This window comes from Chelonoidis abingdonii, chromosome 3 (genome assembly GCF_003597395.2).
Source record: "Chelonoidis abingdonii isolate Lonesome George chromosome 3, CheloAbing_2.0, whole genome shotgun sequence".
NCBI classification, from domain to species: domain Eukaryota; kingdom Metazoa; phylum Chordata; order Testudines; family Testudinidae; genus Chelonoidis; species Chelonoidis abingdonii.
The window spans coordinates 139,804,974-139,821,187 of NC_133771.1; the positions used below are offsets into that span (position 1 = coordinate 139,804,974).

The 16,214-nt window shown below is 44.0% G+C and overlaps 1 protein-coding gene across 3 annotated transcripts in view; it reads right to left on the bottom strand.

Moving 5' to 3' along the window:
• The window catches only part of ARID4B (AT-rich interaction domain 4B), a 189,393-nt gene that overhangs the window by 85,531 nt on the left and 87,648 nt on the right, over nt 1-16,214 (bottom strand). For all 3 annotated transcript variants that reach the window (XM_075064167.1, XM_075064164.1, XM_075064166.1), the window contains exons 9-11: nt 6,012-6,091; nt 2,979-3,052; nt 1,971-2,116 (exon numbers count right to left, since the gene is read on the bottom strand). In XM_075064167.1, the coding sequence (XP_074920268.1) occupies nt 1,971-2,116; nt 2,979-3,052; nt 6,012-6,091 (300 nt within the window). The remainder of the gene's footprint in view (nt 1-1,970; nt 2,117-2,978; nt 3,053-6,011; nt 6,092-16,214) is intronic.

Below are 16,214 nucleotides of genomic sequence, written 5' to 3' on the forward strand. Positions count from 1 at the left end.
GACAAATTCATCCCTCACGTTTCACCACCACAAACTAGTGGAACCCAGGTTTGAGGAAGTTGATAGCAGAAAATCAGGTAAGAACATAAGAACAGCCATACTGGGGTCAGATCAAAGATCCATCTAGCCCAGTATCCTGTCTTCTGGAAGTGGCCAATGTGAGGTGCCCCCAGAGGGAATGAAAAGAACAGGTAATCATCAAGTGATCCATCCCCTGTCACCCATTTCTAGCTTCTGGAAAACAGAGGCTAGCGACACCATCCCTGCCCATTTTGGCTAATAGTCATTGATGGACCTAGTGTCCATGAACTCATCTAGTTCTTTTTTGAACATCCTCTGGCAAGAAGTTCCACAGGTTGTGTGTGCATTGTGTGAAAAAATACATCCTTTTGTTTGTTTTAAACCTGCTGCCTATTCATTTCATTTGGTGATCCCTAGGTCTTGTGTTATGAGAAGGAGTAAATAACACTTCCTTATTTACTATCTCCACAACAGTCATAATTTTATAAACCTCTACCATATCCCCCCCAGTTGTCTCTTTTCCAAGCTGAAAAGTCCCAGTCTTATTAATCGCTCCTCACATGAAAGCCATTCCCCTAATCATTTTTGTTGCAATAAATATAGGTACAATAAATATATATTTTTAATCACAGCTAGGAGACATTCAGTCTCTACAATTAGCTTGCAGGCATGCAACGTATATTAGTATTAGCATGCAGGAACGTATATTAGTCAGGGGCACGTTCTGGACTTTTTTCGGGTAACAGTAAGATACACTTGGCAGCATGTCTCTCATTCCCATCTCACCCTTGCACTACCCTGCCCCATCCCAACAACATAGATCTTGGCCCTTACATATTGCTACTTCAGGTGCAGTGAGGGCTCTATCTGAACCTAGGCTCAGTCTTTGGATTTGGTCTTTCACCTATCCAGGGCCGGTGCAAGGATATTTTGCACCCTAGGCAAAACTTCCAACTTGCGTCCCTACTCCCCCCTGGAGCATCGCTTATTATAAACTTTCAAAAATGAATACTGCATAATGTGGCATTGTTCATTAGAATATTAAGGGAGTCAGAGGAGATGATCACAATGGTCTCTTCTGGCCTGGGAGAACCTATGAGCAAGGAGGAGGCGGAGAATGCTCCCAGCTCTCATGGTCTCTAAACGTTCCCAGGCTCTGAGTACTTCGCCCTCCGGGGGGGACCCAGGGGCGAGGAGGGCAGAGGCAGGCTCTCCCAGGGAGCAGGGCAGGATCTCCCTGGGGATCAGGGCCGGCTCTGCGCATTGGCACAGTGCCACCGGGTGGGTGGGTGCGTGCGTGTTTGGAAGTGACACCTGCACCAGCCCTTTTCCCTCCCTTGCGCTCCAGGGTTTAGTTTCACTTTCCCTCGCCCCAGGAGGTGGCTGCACCCAGCCCCAGGCGCAATGCGTTGGAGGGCGAAGCTCATCTGAGCTCAGGACCACATCCTGACTCCCCCAACGGCACTGTCCCTTGGCTGCGCTGGTTGCCGTGCCCAGCTGTGTCTCCTCCTTGCTCCGCTGCAGACTTCCACTGACTGTCTTGCGCGGCGCCCCTTGCTGCGGGGGCGGGTTTGTTATGGAGACCTTATTCCCTGCCCCGCCCCGCTCAGCTGACTCCCGTGACCCCAGACACCGCTTTTTGCCGCCCCCAAATCTTGACACCTTAGGCAGCCACCTAGTTCGCCTAGTGGTTACAACAGCCCTGCACCTATCTTTAGCTCCTATTGATTCAGTCCTTCGATTGTGTGTGTGTGAAGAGGTAGCTTCCTAAGTCCATTCACAGTTGTTAATTTGTCTATTCTCATCAGCTGTATATTGGCACTCTGCTTAGAATTCATCAGCACAGATTTTCATGCTCCTTGTATCTTTAACACACGTCTTTCTTAGATCACATTTGCATTTGTAAAACCTCCCTGTCGAAACCACCCAGTTTGCAATGTTATACTTGCCTCTTCTTCACTGCTATTATCCTCTTTTTCTTTTTCATCTTCTTCCTCTTCTTCAGCTTCACTGCTGGAGCTCTCCTCTTTCAACTCAGTCTTCCAGTTACTGGGAACAGTTCTGCTTTTACGGAATTCAAGGGCTTGGTCAAAGGCTGAAAGAAGACCAACATTTATTAGCATTAGAAGAAGGATCAATTTGCTTAAAAAAAAAAACAAAAAAAAACGCTTAGGGGAAGGCAAGGGAAGGGTGAGAATCCAGCCCCAAATCATAGGACTTCAGCAGTGTTGTTCCACAACCACTCCTTATCTGGATCCTTATGCAGAGGTGCTCAGCCATGCATACCCATTTCTCTCTACATCAGGCACTCCAAGTTATTTACAGTTATTATTATTTACGCTGAAGTGATGCCTAAAGGCACAAACCCACTGTGCTAGGCCACACACAAACATATAATTAAGAGGCATCCCTGTCCTAAAGAATTTAAGGTTCAAATTAATGACAAGACGCAACTGGTGGATAAATAGAAGGATAGGAATGGGGAATAAAGAGGACTGAGGTAACAATAATATAAGCATTTATTTTGCAAGATTAGTTGAACACACCATGTAGCTTCCCAAAGAGCCCCCCACTCTAGCATGCGGAAGGTGTGGAGGCAACCCTTTCAAAGCTATCATGTGTGCACAACTTTATTAAGGCCCAACACAGGGGACTGGATTTCAGGCAAAATCCATGAAGTTGGTTTCCACTACATTACTACTCCTTTTGTTTGTTGTTCCAGCATTTATAATCAATGCATTATAATTTTTATGCTTTTAAAGATTGTGCTTGATGACTTATTGAAACTTTTCATTTCTAAATATCTGTAGACAACATCACAGGGAAGCCATATTTCTGTAATTTTACAGAATGCAAAAACATGCTTTCTTATATATTTGGTGCGATATATATCACTAGCTAATTGTAATTAAACAAGAAAAAAATGTGCTCTTTTTGTATTTAAAGGTTATTCTTACCTTGTTTTAACAAAGCATCAAGCTTTGGTGAAGCTTCACTAATTTCTCGAACATCTTTTCTTGGTACAGAAGCACTAGAGAATTTAAAAGAGTGTTGACAAGGCAACAATTATTTAAAGTCTACTTTTTTAAAATCACATATTTTTAAAAGCCAGCATTTCTCAAACTGGGGATCCTACCCAAAGGCGGTCACAAGGCTATTGCAGCGGGGTTGTGAGATCAAGGGTTACCATATGTCAGATTTTCCTGGATATGACCTCTTTTTTGGTCCTCCGATCTCTGTCCTGGTGGATTTTTGAAATACGAACAAACTTCCGTGATTTTTCCTGACTCAACCTTTTTCTTTCCCTTCACAGCTCGGTGGTTGGGCAGCGGCAGCTGCTAGCCAGGTGCCTACCTCTGAAGACAGTGCCATCACTCTGCAGCAGCACAGAAGTAAGGGTGGAATGGTATGGTATGGTACTGCCACCCTTACTTCTGCGCTGCTGCTGGTGGCACTGTCTTCAGAGGTGGGCAGCTGGAGAGCTGCGGCTACTAGCTGGCTGCCCAGCTCTGAAGGCACAGACACTGCCAGCAGCATCACAGACGTAAGGGTGGCATGGTATGGTTACTTGGCTCTGCAGGGATGTGCACTGATGCCACGAAAGCTATGTCTGGTAACAAGCTTGAAATATTTTCGGGGGGGGGGGGGGGCAGAAAAAAAATAGTTTGATAACCCCTGTTACAAAGGGATAATATCAAACAATACACAGAGCTATTAAATGTGCAGAAAGAGCATAAGAAATATATCTGGATGATGGCATCAATAAATCACCATTTATCATGCAAGTTTATTTCAATAAGACAATACATTCTTTAGCAAGTTAAATATTGCTGACAGTTAATTATAATATACCCTTTTTACTATTACAGTTTTGTACAGTATTAAAAAAAATTGAGGTGAAAAAATCCAACTGCCTTAAAAATTTGGGTGGACCATGAGTAGGGCTCCATGTCTGTCATGGAGGTTGCAGAAGTCATGGATTCCGTGATTACAGGTATCTGTGACCTCTGTGATTTCTGCAGAAGTCAGTGTAGCTGACCTCAGGGCTGCCCAAGCAGAGGTTGCTCAGGTGGCCCCAGAGACAGCCACACCGTCCACTGCTGGAGCGGCTCTGCAGCCAGCTGCTCAGGTGGCCCGGAAGCCAGCCACACCAGACACTGCTTGGGCGGTCCTGGGCAGCTGGTTCTAAAGCATCGGTCCCCCAGGAGTGGCCCCCAGCAGCTGGTGATGCTGTCCCCCGCTCCAAGGTTTAGTCGGGGGTATTTTTAGTAAAATTCATGGACAGGTCACGGGCCATGAATTTTTATTTACTGTCCGTGACCAGTCCAAGACTTTTACTAAAAATACTCATGACTAAATCGTAGCCTTAATCAAGAGCATCCATTCATTAGCACATTAAGGAAAGCATTCTCTGAAAAGCAGGTGTCACAATAATCAATAGTAATATTTTGGGACATTTCAGAAAAGGCATAATGTTAATTTAACAAGTCACCAAAAACCTCACACCATTATTGATATAATTTGCAAAAAGTATTATCAGTGTGAAAAAGATTTCAGAATTATACAAAAAGAAAATATTAGTAATAGGTATTGTATCCAGAGATCCCAATCTGAACTGGGGTTCCATGGTGTTAGGTGGATTCCTTTACTGACCTGCACAGGTCTGTGAATTACTTACTGTCAAGGAATTTGCTGAAATCATACTCTAGACTAGTGGTGCGCAAACTGTGGGGCGTGGAGGAATGTTCAGGAGGAAAGGGGAGCAAGCAGCGATGCCAGATGGCTCATGCCAGGGCCTCCCAGACGGTGCGGGGAGGGAGCGCCACCTCCACCCACTGACACCTCAGTGGGCCACCCAGCCCAAAGGCAGTGCTAGCCCCTTGTAGGCCCTAAGCAGATATATTTTCTGAAGTTGAAGCCCCACCAGCTGGGACTAAAGCTGATGCACTGCTATGCGGACTGAGGTGAAGAGATCACATAAAATCATGGAATCCGTTACCTCCGTAACTGACTGGAGCCTTAATAATAATAAAAAGCATAGAGGGGACCCCTTGAGCTGTTCAGGAACTTAAGCAATTGCTTATTCTGCTTATGCCTAACACCGGCACTAGCCTTGGCCATGCAGTAATGAATGTGGGGCTCCAGACGGATTCCGTAAATAGTAAAGAGGGGTGCGACTGGAAAAGTTTGTGCACCACTGTTCTAAAGTTAAGAAGGAAACTAAAACTAAACTATAATGAAAATGTTCTGTATTTCAACATCCTTTCTGCAAAACGCAAAGGAGTTCTGCCATACTGAATCAAGTGGCATAAATTAGCTCAGAGGGGACCCACCGTTTTTGAATAAAAAATGGAGTCTGCCATAAAAGAAAAAAATGATTAATTGCTGTTACCAGAGCCCCTCCTTTCCTCACAAGCATTTAAGAGCACATATTTCCTTCATGAGCCAGCACTCTTATTTTCTATTTTTTATTTATTCTCTTCTCTTCTGCTAATCAGTATTAGAACACTTTCTTAATCAGATGAAATGGGTAATTCTGCCGTAGACTCCTATGATACTGGTAAACAAATCTTATTGACGAAACAGGCTACTGAAAAATTCTCTTCTTTCCCTTCCTTCCCAATATCCATGGGCCTATAAAATCTTCTCTGAGGCATGGCTATCTCTTCTAAACAAAGCAGCAATCTCAAACTGTCCCACAAACTCCCACAGGAGAGCAGTCCTTGCCTGCTACACCACATAGTTAGTTGTAGCTATATAGTTTGAGATGATAATTATAAGGGTGGATTTATATTTCCTGTAAGTAATAAGTATAGAACTTAAAGGATAACTGTCATCAACATGGTTCATTTTCATATCTTTCAAAACCGAAAGTAAGGCTGCTGCAATAATTGATCGGCTAAAAGCAGTTTCTTTGCTACGCGCCTTATTTCCTCACACACTTTAGATGATGCACATATTTAATTAGTAGCTTCTATGTTTCTACTCACAATTTACCATCCTTGAAAGAACGAACTAGAACATTGTCCTTTTTCACTGCAATATCATCACTACAATCTGGACAAACCACCTATAAAAAGATAAGAAAGAAGTAAACATTAATATATATATATATTATATATACATATATTTTTTTATAACACTTTTAGGAAGTATTTAGAGCCTAACCAAGCAAGGTGCTTACCACCCTTAATTCCAATTAACTTCAGTGAAAATTGAGGGTGCTAAGCAATTCTCAGGATTTCACCTTTAGGGGCCAATCTTGCAAAAGTTCAGGAGAGGAAATCTGCTCCTCTATACAAGTGTTAGGAGCCCTTAGTGAGGAAAAAACAGTTACTCACCTTCACGTAACTGTTGCTCTTCAAGATGTGTTGTTCACATCCATTCAATCAGGTGTGTGCATGCTACATGCACAGTCGTCGGAAACTTTTCCCTTAGCAGCTCCTGTTGGGTTGGCTAGGGAGCTCCCTGGAGTGCACAGCACTCAATATATGACCCTGTCGACCCAACCCCTCTTCAGTTCCTTCTTACTGGCTACTTCGACAGAGGGGAAGGAGGGTGGCTATTGGAATGGACATGAACAACACATCTCGAAGAACAACAGTTACAGGAAGGTGACTAACCATTTTTTCATCTTCGAGTGCTTGTCCACATCGATTCCAGTCAGGTGACTCCCAAGCTCTCCCCTGGAGGTGGGGTCGGAGTTAAGGAAGCACAGATTGGAGAACTGCCCTGCCACAAGCTGCATCCTCTCTGGCATGCTGCGTGATGGCATAGTGAGTAGTAAACATGTGCACGGATGACCAGGTCGCCGCTCTGGAGATCTCCTGGATGGGCACCTGGGCCAGGAAAGCAGTGGATGAGGCTTGAGCCCTCGTCGAGTGAGCTGTAATAGGCGAAGCTGGAACCTTGACGAGGGTGTGGCAAGTACGGATGCAGTCCGTGATCCATGATGAAACGCGCTGTGAGAAGACTGGAAGTCCTTTCATCCAGTCTGCCACCACTATGAATAGTTGGTTCAATTTCCTGAAAGGTTTTGTACACTCAATGTAGAACGCTAGCACTCTCCGGAAGTCTAGCAAATGAAGACTCTGCTCCCGCACATTGATATGCAGCTTGGGACAGACAACCTATAGACAAATGTCCTGTCCAATGTGGAACTGAGATACCACCTTTGACAGGAAGGCTGGGTGAGACCTGAGCTGTACCTTGTCCTTATGGAAGACTGGGGGAGGGCAGGAGGGATTTGGAGGTTAGTGCTTTTAACTCAGACACCCTCCTGGCTGAAGTGATGGCAACCAGGAACGCTACCTTCCACGAGAGATACAGAAGGAAGCATGTAGCCAGTGGTTCAAACGGGACTCCCATTAGTCTGGAAAGGACCAGACTGAGATCCCAAGAGGGTACAGGTGGTCCAAAATGTGGGTAAAGCCTTTCCAAAACGTTTAGGAAATGGCCTACCATGGACTTGGTGAACACACAGCGTCCTGACTCTCCAGGATGAAATTCTGAGATGGCCGCAAGGTGTACCCTGATAGATGATCCTGCCAATCCTTGCTGTTTCAGATGTAGTAGGTATTCTAGGATGAGTGGTATAGATGTCTGACGTGGAGATGTGAGACACTGCTCACACCAGCACGAGAACTTTTTCCACTTGGCTAGATAAGTGGCCCTGGTGGAAGGTTTCCTGCTAGCAAGCAACACCTCCTTCACCAAATCCAACCATTGGAGCTCTGTTGGGCTTGACAGTGAAGCGACCAAGCCATGAGATGAAGAGACTGGAGGTCTGGGTGAAGGAGGCGAACATGGTCCTGTGTGATCAGACCTGGGTAAAGTGGCAGTGCTATCAGGGTGTCCACCAACATCTCCAGAAACATGGAGTTCCAATGTTGTCATGGCCACACTGGGGCCAGCATGATCATGTCTGCTCTGTTTCTGCGGATCTTGAGCAGCACCGTGTGGATGAGTGGGACCGGAAGGAAAGCATACATGAGGTGGTTCCCCCAAGGTAGCAGGAATATGTCCGAGATGGAGCCCAGACTGTGTTTCTGGAAGGAGCAAAACGTTGGACACTTCCTGTTGCTCCTGGTGGCAAATAGGTCTACCCGGGGAAAGCCCCACCTTTGGAAGATGAAATGTAAGCTATCCGGATGGACTGATCACTCGTGGTTGAGAAATGACCTGCTGAGATGGCCCATAATCTCGTTTTGCAGGTCTGGGAGATAGGACACCTCCAGGTGAATAGAGTGGGCTATACAGAAATCCCAAAGCTGATGAGCTTCCTGACAGAGAGGGGAGGAGCGGGCTCCGCCCTATTTATGTAAAACATGGCGGTGCTATTGTTGGTCAACACCACCATGCACTGACCTTGAACTCCATACCTGAAGGTCTGGCAGGCTAGTCTGAGCTCCTTTATATTGATGTAGAGTGGGATCTCAGACTGCGACCACCTGCCCTGCGTCTTTAGATCTCCTAGGTGGGCCCCCCAACCCAGGCCTGATGCATCCATTACCAAGGTCACGGACAGCTGAGGAGCGCTGAATGGGTTTCCCTTGCATACCACGTGAAGGTCCAGCCACCAGCGTAGGGTGTCTAGGACTCGTCCCAGCACTGTTACTATCGAGTCCAAATAGCGTTGGCCTGGATAATAAACTGAGGCAAGCCAAGCTGGAGTGGCCTGAGTCTCAGTCTGGCATGTCTGACCACGTAGATGCATGCTGCCACGTGTCCAAGGAGACTCAGGCATACTTTTGCAGTCGTGGTGGGGTATCGCTGGAGAGTCTGAATGACTTCTGTTAGTGCTTGGAATCTGGACCCTGTCAGTATCGCTCTCACTTGAACCAAGTCTAGTACCGCTTCAATGAATTCTATTCTTCATGTCGGTGACAATGTTGACATTTCCAAGTTGACGGGGAGACCCAGTCTCTGGAAGGTATTTGTGACTAACCGGACTTGGGATTCCACTTGCTCCCTGGAACACCCCCGTAGCAGCCAGTTGTTGAGGTAGGCATACACTTGTACCTGCTTCTTGCGGATAAAGGTCATGACTACCAATATGCATTTGGTGAACACCTGAGGGGCCATCAGTAAACCGAATGGGAGCACCGTGAACTGGTTGTGCTTGTGATTGACCACAAACCTCAGGAAATGTCTGTGAGTCAGATGAATGGCTATGTGAAAGTATGCATCTTTCATGTCGAGGGCAGCACACCAGTTCCCCGGATCCAGGGAGGGAATGACTGAGCTCAGGGAGACCATGTGGAAGTTCAACTTTAACATAAACTGGTTGCGTCCTCACAGGTCTAAGATGGGTCTGAGACCCCCCTTTGCTTTGGGAATTAGGAAGTAACGGGAGTAGAACCCCTTGCCCCATAGCTCCTGAGAAACTTCCTCCGCTTCCCCTAAGGCGAGGAGCGATGCAATTCCTGGACAAGGAGTTGATCATGAGAAGGGTCCCTAAAGAGAGATGGGGAAGGGGGGTGGGAGGAGCAGAATTAGAGAAAATATCCCTCTACACTGTGAAGGACCTAATGGTCTGATGTTATAAGGGACCATGCACGGCAGAAGTGGGATAGAAGATTCAGAAAGCAGGGGAAGGATCTGGTATGCAGTCTGGCACGCCGTTCTCAGGCATCCCATCAAAACCCTTGTTTGGATCCTGACTGTGACTCAGTCGCACCCTGGGTCTGGCATGACGACTGGTTAGGAAGCCTACGCGTACTGTCCCTGCCCCTATGGCAGTAAGGGTCCTGCCTTGGGTGGGATTGATATTGCCTCTGCTGTTGCTGGGGCTGAGGCTTGAAAGGTTTTCTCTGATTAGCAGGAGTATGCATTCCCAGAGATTTCATTGTTGCCCTTGAATCTTTGAGGCAATGGAGCCTCGGGTCTGTCTGGTCTGAAAACAGCCCTGCACCCTCAAACGGAAGGTCTTGCAGAGTCTCTTGGACCTCTGGGAGAAGACCTGAAGCCTGGAGCCAGGAGGTTTTCCTCATGACCATCCCTGAGGAGATGGTTCGTGCCCTCAAGTCAGCCACATCAAGGGAGGCTGAAGGGATGTCCTGGACACTGCCTTCCCCTCCTCGACCAGAGCTGAGAACTCCATTCTTGACTCTACAGGGAGCATCGCTTTGTACTTCAACATAGCGTCCCAAGAGTTAAAGAAGGTGCCACTACAAGGGGCTACCTAGCCGACCTGATGGGAGCTACTAATGGAAATGTTTCTGACGACCATGCACATAGCACACCCACAATTGATTGGAATTGACATGAACAAGCACTCGAAGAAGAAAAGACGGTTACTCACCTTTGTAACTGTTGTTCTTCAAGATGTGTTGCTCATATCCATTCCAATTAAGTGTGCGCGCACCACGTGCACGCTCGTCGGAAGATTTTTATCCTAGCAACACTTGGTGGGTTGGCTGGGCGCCCCCCGCTATGGCGCTCGATATATACCCCTGCCGACCCAATGGCCCTTCAGTTCCTTCTTGCCGGCTACTCCGACAGAGGGGAAGGAGGGTGGGTTTGGAATGGATATGAGCAACACACCTCGAAGAACAACAGTTACAAAGGTGAGTAACCATCTTTTCTTCTTCTAGTGCTTGCTCATATCGATTCCAATTAGGTGATTCCTAAGCATCACCTAGGCGGTGGGGTCGGAGTGAGATGTTGCAGAATGCAAAACTGCTGAGCCAAAGGCTGCATCATCTCTGGACTGTTGAACCAGAATGTAATGAGAGGCAAAGGTGTGGACCGAGGACCAGGTAGCTGCGCGACATATCTCCTGGATGGATACATGAGCCAGGAAGGCAGCAGCTGAAGTGTGAGCTCTGGTAGAATGAGAATTAATGAAAAAACTGCGAGTAGCTAGGGAGGTGGAGATCAGCTAAGCCGCGCTCCACTGTTCCAACGACCGACACGGGCGGTAAGAAGGAACTAAGGGCCGTTGGGTCGGCAGGGGTATATATCCAGCGCCATAGCGGCGCCACTCCAGGGGGCACCCAGCTGACCCACTGAGTGATGCTACGGTAAAAATCTTCCGACGAGCGTGCACGCAGCGTGCGCACACCTAACTGGAATCGATATGAGCTGGCACTCGAAGAAAAATCTTTATTATGCAGACTGAATTTTTTAAGAATAAACTATAAAAAATGTGCCAAGCAAAGACATTGGCACCCACAACCAATGTTTAAAAATAAACCCAGCAATAGCATAAATACAACAGAAATTAATCAACTCCCCCAAGTCCGACAGCACCACAACCAGCCTTACTCAACTTTCATATGCAAGGGGTGGGCCTTGCCGAATGTCATGAAGGCTGATGACTCTGGATGTTATGAACCTGAGGAGACAGGGGTTCCAAACATCTTTGGACCTAAAGCAGAGTGCCCTGCCAGCCACCCCTCATCTCTCATAGTAATGGAGCTTCAGTGCAGGCAACTCCACTGATTGCATTTGTGCCAGGGCATCACTGGGATAGAGACAATTTCTTAGATAGGTAGATCTTATGCAATGTAAGACATTATAGGTCAAATGAATATCTACAATCCATTTGGAAACCAACAGATAGCTGGTGCATTTTGTAGAGCATAGGTTTCATGTGCTCACAAAGAGAAATGCTGTTTAATAAGCAGGACATCAAATTCTGCACCAGCTACAGTTTCTGAATAGATTAAGTTGTAGCCCCATGTAGTAATCTTATTACATTACAGTAGTCTTATCTCAAAGTGACAAAAGCATGGATGACTGTTGCAAGGCCTTCGAAACAGACCCAATCTCCTAATCATCTGCAAATTGAAAAAGGCTGTCTTGGCTGTAGCCATTACTGGATCGTCTAACAGCAGCCAGGAGCTAACCAAACCTGAAAATTGCACACCTGGTCAATCAAAGGCAGTGCACATCCTCAGAGAAGAAACAGCACCCACACACTATTGCCTCAGGTGACTTACTTCAACCAACACCACTTCAGTCTTTTCTGGATCAAATCTCAGCCAACTAGCCATCCTCTATGCTCTAATCTCCAGACAATAAGTAATGCAAACCAACAGCTCCAGGTGGGTCACTGGAGATGAAGTTATAAAGCTGCAGGGAATCAGCAGACTGAAAACAATGCAACCCACGCTACCTCACTAACTTTTCCAAAGGTTTCATGTACACATTAAACAAGAGGGATGACAAGATGGAGCCCTACAAAACACCCTCTCTAACAACATTCAGGTAGGTTAGATCAAGACTATAAAAGAGCGGTCTCTAGTATACTCCTCATCAAAATTAGGTTTTTAAATTAAAGGCAACACGACCTAATGCAGGGGTGGTCAGTTATTTTTTGGCAAGGTCCAAATTTCTTGGTCAACATACGGTCAAGGTCCAAATGTCAGAGATAATAATAAAAAATAACAATGACAGTAAGCAAATAAAAAAGACTTCGGGGTCCATTCAAAAGTGCCTGGCAGTCCAGATTTGGCGCATGGTCCAGATTTGGCTTGTGGTCTAGATATGGCCTGTGGTCCAGTTTTGACTACCCTTGGTCTAGTGTACTTAAACATAGGACTGTGAGACAGAGTCCTCACTTCTAATCTTGGCTCTCTTACTGACTCACTGTGTAGGTTCAAACAAGTCCATGAACCTCTCCCTATCACACAGGAATATTTTGAGAATTAAGGTTTGCGCAGTATCTTGACTAAGCATAGCATTTCAGAAGCATCAAAAATATTCCATCTTTTTTGTGGTCCAGAGAATATGTACTCTGATACCAAACACAATATAACAGAGTAAAAAAAACCATATGCTGAGATGTGTATTATTTAGCATTTTAAGTATATGTTTCTATTATTCACACCAATATATAATCATTATTAACTATAATGTATAATAAAATTAAGCCAAAGTTTCTCTACAACAAAATAATGTTATCTAGAAGATTAAATTTAAGGAGGCAATAAATCCTTGGCTGAACAAACTGAGAAAATAAGTTCCTGGAGGTAGGAATCTTATCTTTTTGGCACTAAATTTACACTATACACAATGTGCTGTGTATATGAAGCTGCATAACTGATTACAAAGTTAATTTGAGGATGGTTTCTGCTAAGGCACTGAAATACATTCTCTTTCTCCTCTCATTTCTACACCACAAACTTCATGATACTTGGGAAGAATTAGTCCTCACAGTCACAATGGGGACTAACTTTATTTTTAAACTATATTTAAAAAACGCCCTCTGGTTAATTTGAGACAGGGTATGTTTTTGTAATTTGTTTACAGATTACACATTTTTAAGTTTTAACTGTAAGATTGTGAGAATAAGTAAACTACAGCATAACAGCAACAAAAAGGCAGCAATGTGTTTATTAATCATTTGTTGAGCACCAATAGTATGCTCTGTACTGGCAGATGATTAGGTAGAAAATGATGTATGAAACAGAAGAGTTGAAATTGGAGAAGAATGAGTGGAAGGGTAAGCAGCAGAACAAGTCTTGAATCTTGTTTTTTCAAGAGAGAGTAACAACAAATTGTAAAATTATATTAAAATAGATTCATTGTTTGCATTAACACCTTACATTATGAAACACAAATCTTAAAATCTAATTTGTTTTTCATTATTTATATTCTTCATTTGCTTTGGTATTCACTCAGTTTGGACAATGAAACAGACTTCAGTTTTACTTTTGTATTACAACATTTATGTTCTCTATACTGCAGAGAGTTGTATAAATACAAAAGGGACACCATTCCTTACCCATCCTGGCTAATAGCCATTAATGGACTTAACCTCCATGAATTTATCCAGTTCTCTTTTAAATGCTGTTATAGTCCTAGCCTTCACAACCTCCTCAGGTAAGGAGTTCCACAAGTTGACTGTGCGCTGTGTGAAGAAGAACTTCCTTTTATTTGTTTCTCAAACCTGCTCCCTTTTCATTTCATTTGGTGACCCCATAGTTCTGGTATTAGTGGAATAATAAATATTTTTCCGTATTAACTTTCTCCACATCACCCAAATAATTTTTATATATCCTACACTATCCCCCTTATTTCTCTCTTCTTTTCGAAGCTCAGAATAAACCAAGACTCTTAATCTCTCCTCATTAGGGGATCTCTCCAAAGTCGATTTTTATCTGCCCTTTCTGAACCTTTCTAGTGACAGTATATCTTATTTTTGAGATGAGTGAGACCACATCATGGGATGCAGTATTAAGATGTGGCTTGTATCATTGATTTATATAGGGTGCGCAATCAATATATTGCGTTGCTTTTGTCTTTATTCCTATCTCTTGTTGTCATATTCCTAGGACTCTTTTAATGTTGAAGCTGCACTCTGCACACTGCAGGGACATCTTCTGAGAACTACACGAGACTCCAAATCTCTTTCCTGATTAGTTGTAGCTCAAATTTAGCCCCCGCATTATAATCGTATGCATTAGTGGGGTTATTTTTTCCAGGTGCACTTACTTTACATTATCCACATTACTATTCATTTGCCATTTTGTTGTCCAATCACTTAGTTTTGTGAGATCTTTTTGAAGTTCTTCACAGTCTGCTTTGGTCTTAACTATCTTGAGCAGTTTAGTATCATCTGCAAACTTTTGCCAACTTTACTATGTGAGGAAATGTAAACTCCATATCTGACGGTAGGATAGAGCTTCTGTACTATAACTACTTACAAACTCTCCCCTCCATATGTATTACTCTGACAGTGGCTTGCATAGGGTAGATCTCTGTGGAATAGAGTTTTGTGTAAAATAATCTGTGCTGGCTAGGACTAAAAACTCTGAAAATAACCTGTCCCAAGCAAGGTTTTTGCATAGAAGTTTTCATGTTGCCAATTCAAGTAGAGGCTTATTTTTGAGACTTTCTGCACAGTTCCAGATTGTCTGGGTAAGGAACAAAGACAACATTATGCTATTATTATGGCTAATGTTACTGGCTATTCAGGCAATAACCTGAGAGATTAAAAATTGCTGGGTTTTGGTCACAGTGGTGGGGAAGTTTTATTTTCAAACTGTGCTGCACTACTGAACTAACTTTGAAGTATGCTGTAGTTTTAAAGAATGACTGCCCCTTTGGTCTCTGTGAGAGAGAGAGATATGCGGTGATTAAAAAATGTTGCTAAACTTCTGGATTTGTAAATCTCAGGACAAATACCCTAGAGAATAATTATTTTGTTTACCTAATATTCTTCAAGAAAAACAAACTATTTTAATCTCCAAGAAAAATTCAAAAGAAACATCTCCTGCCTTCACCAAGTTCCTGGAAAGATTCATTGTCACCAATCCAGCTATACTTGAAGATCTTAGCTCCCAGCTACCTTGAGTAACTCTACTGTAGATTTTCGGACAAACCCAATACTTATTGGAGGTTGCCAAAGGTATAATCAAGGGAACCTGTAGATCAGTTATGAGTGTGTCCAGGAAGCCTGTCTAACTAAAGGGACACAAAAAGGTTTAAACTAATAGAACTGATTGTCTTAAGAGGTACTGACCAGGAAGTGTGGGGATATCCCACCATAGTTTTAACTATAGCCTTCAATTAAATAAAATGTTTTATTTCCTTACTTATTTTTATTTTTTCATAATGCTACCATCCACTAACACGAACATCTCACTGCTAGATATTTTGCCTTTTTTTGCCTAGCTTTTGCCGGCTTTGATGACTCTCCCCTCTGAGCCTCCTCACCCCCACCTCAACAGGCACTGCCGCACTCCCTCAGAAAGCCACTGGACTGCACAGCAAGCCACATGAGGAGAGGAGTAGCAAGTTTCAGAGTGAGAGCACAGGATGACAGCTACTGCACTCACAGGGACTGTTAACTGGGCTGATGGTGCAGTACAGCAACTTTTCAACAGAGGGAGTGCACAGACCTCTTTGCTAAAATGAAAAATAAGGTGTCTTCAGCAAGACTGCTCCCAGAGCCAAAGAGAAATGTGCAGAATACCTCACAGTGAAAAAGTCATAGCCATTCTTGTACTGTGTATGAGAAAACCATTTACTAAGTATACCAGCCAGATGCAAATGAAGTTTTAAGTGTTTTCAGTTAAAATAAACCAGTTAAAATCAGATATTTAGTCAAAGAAGTTAGGTGGAAATTTCCTTGAAAACATGATAGTAAACTATCTTTGTATTCAGCCAGAAAGATCATGGGAGAAAAAACAAGGTACTTATTCAGTTACTGAGGATTTCTTAAATTATCCGTTTCAATGATC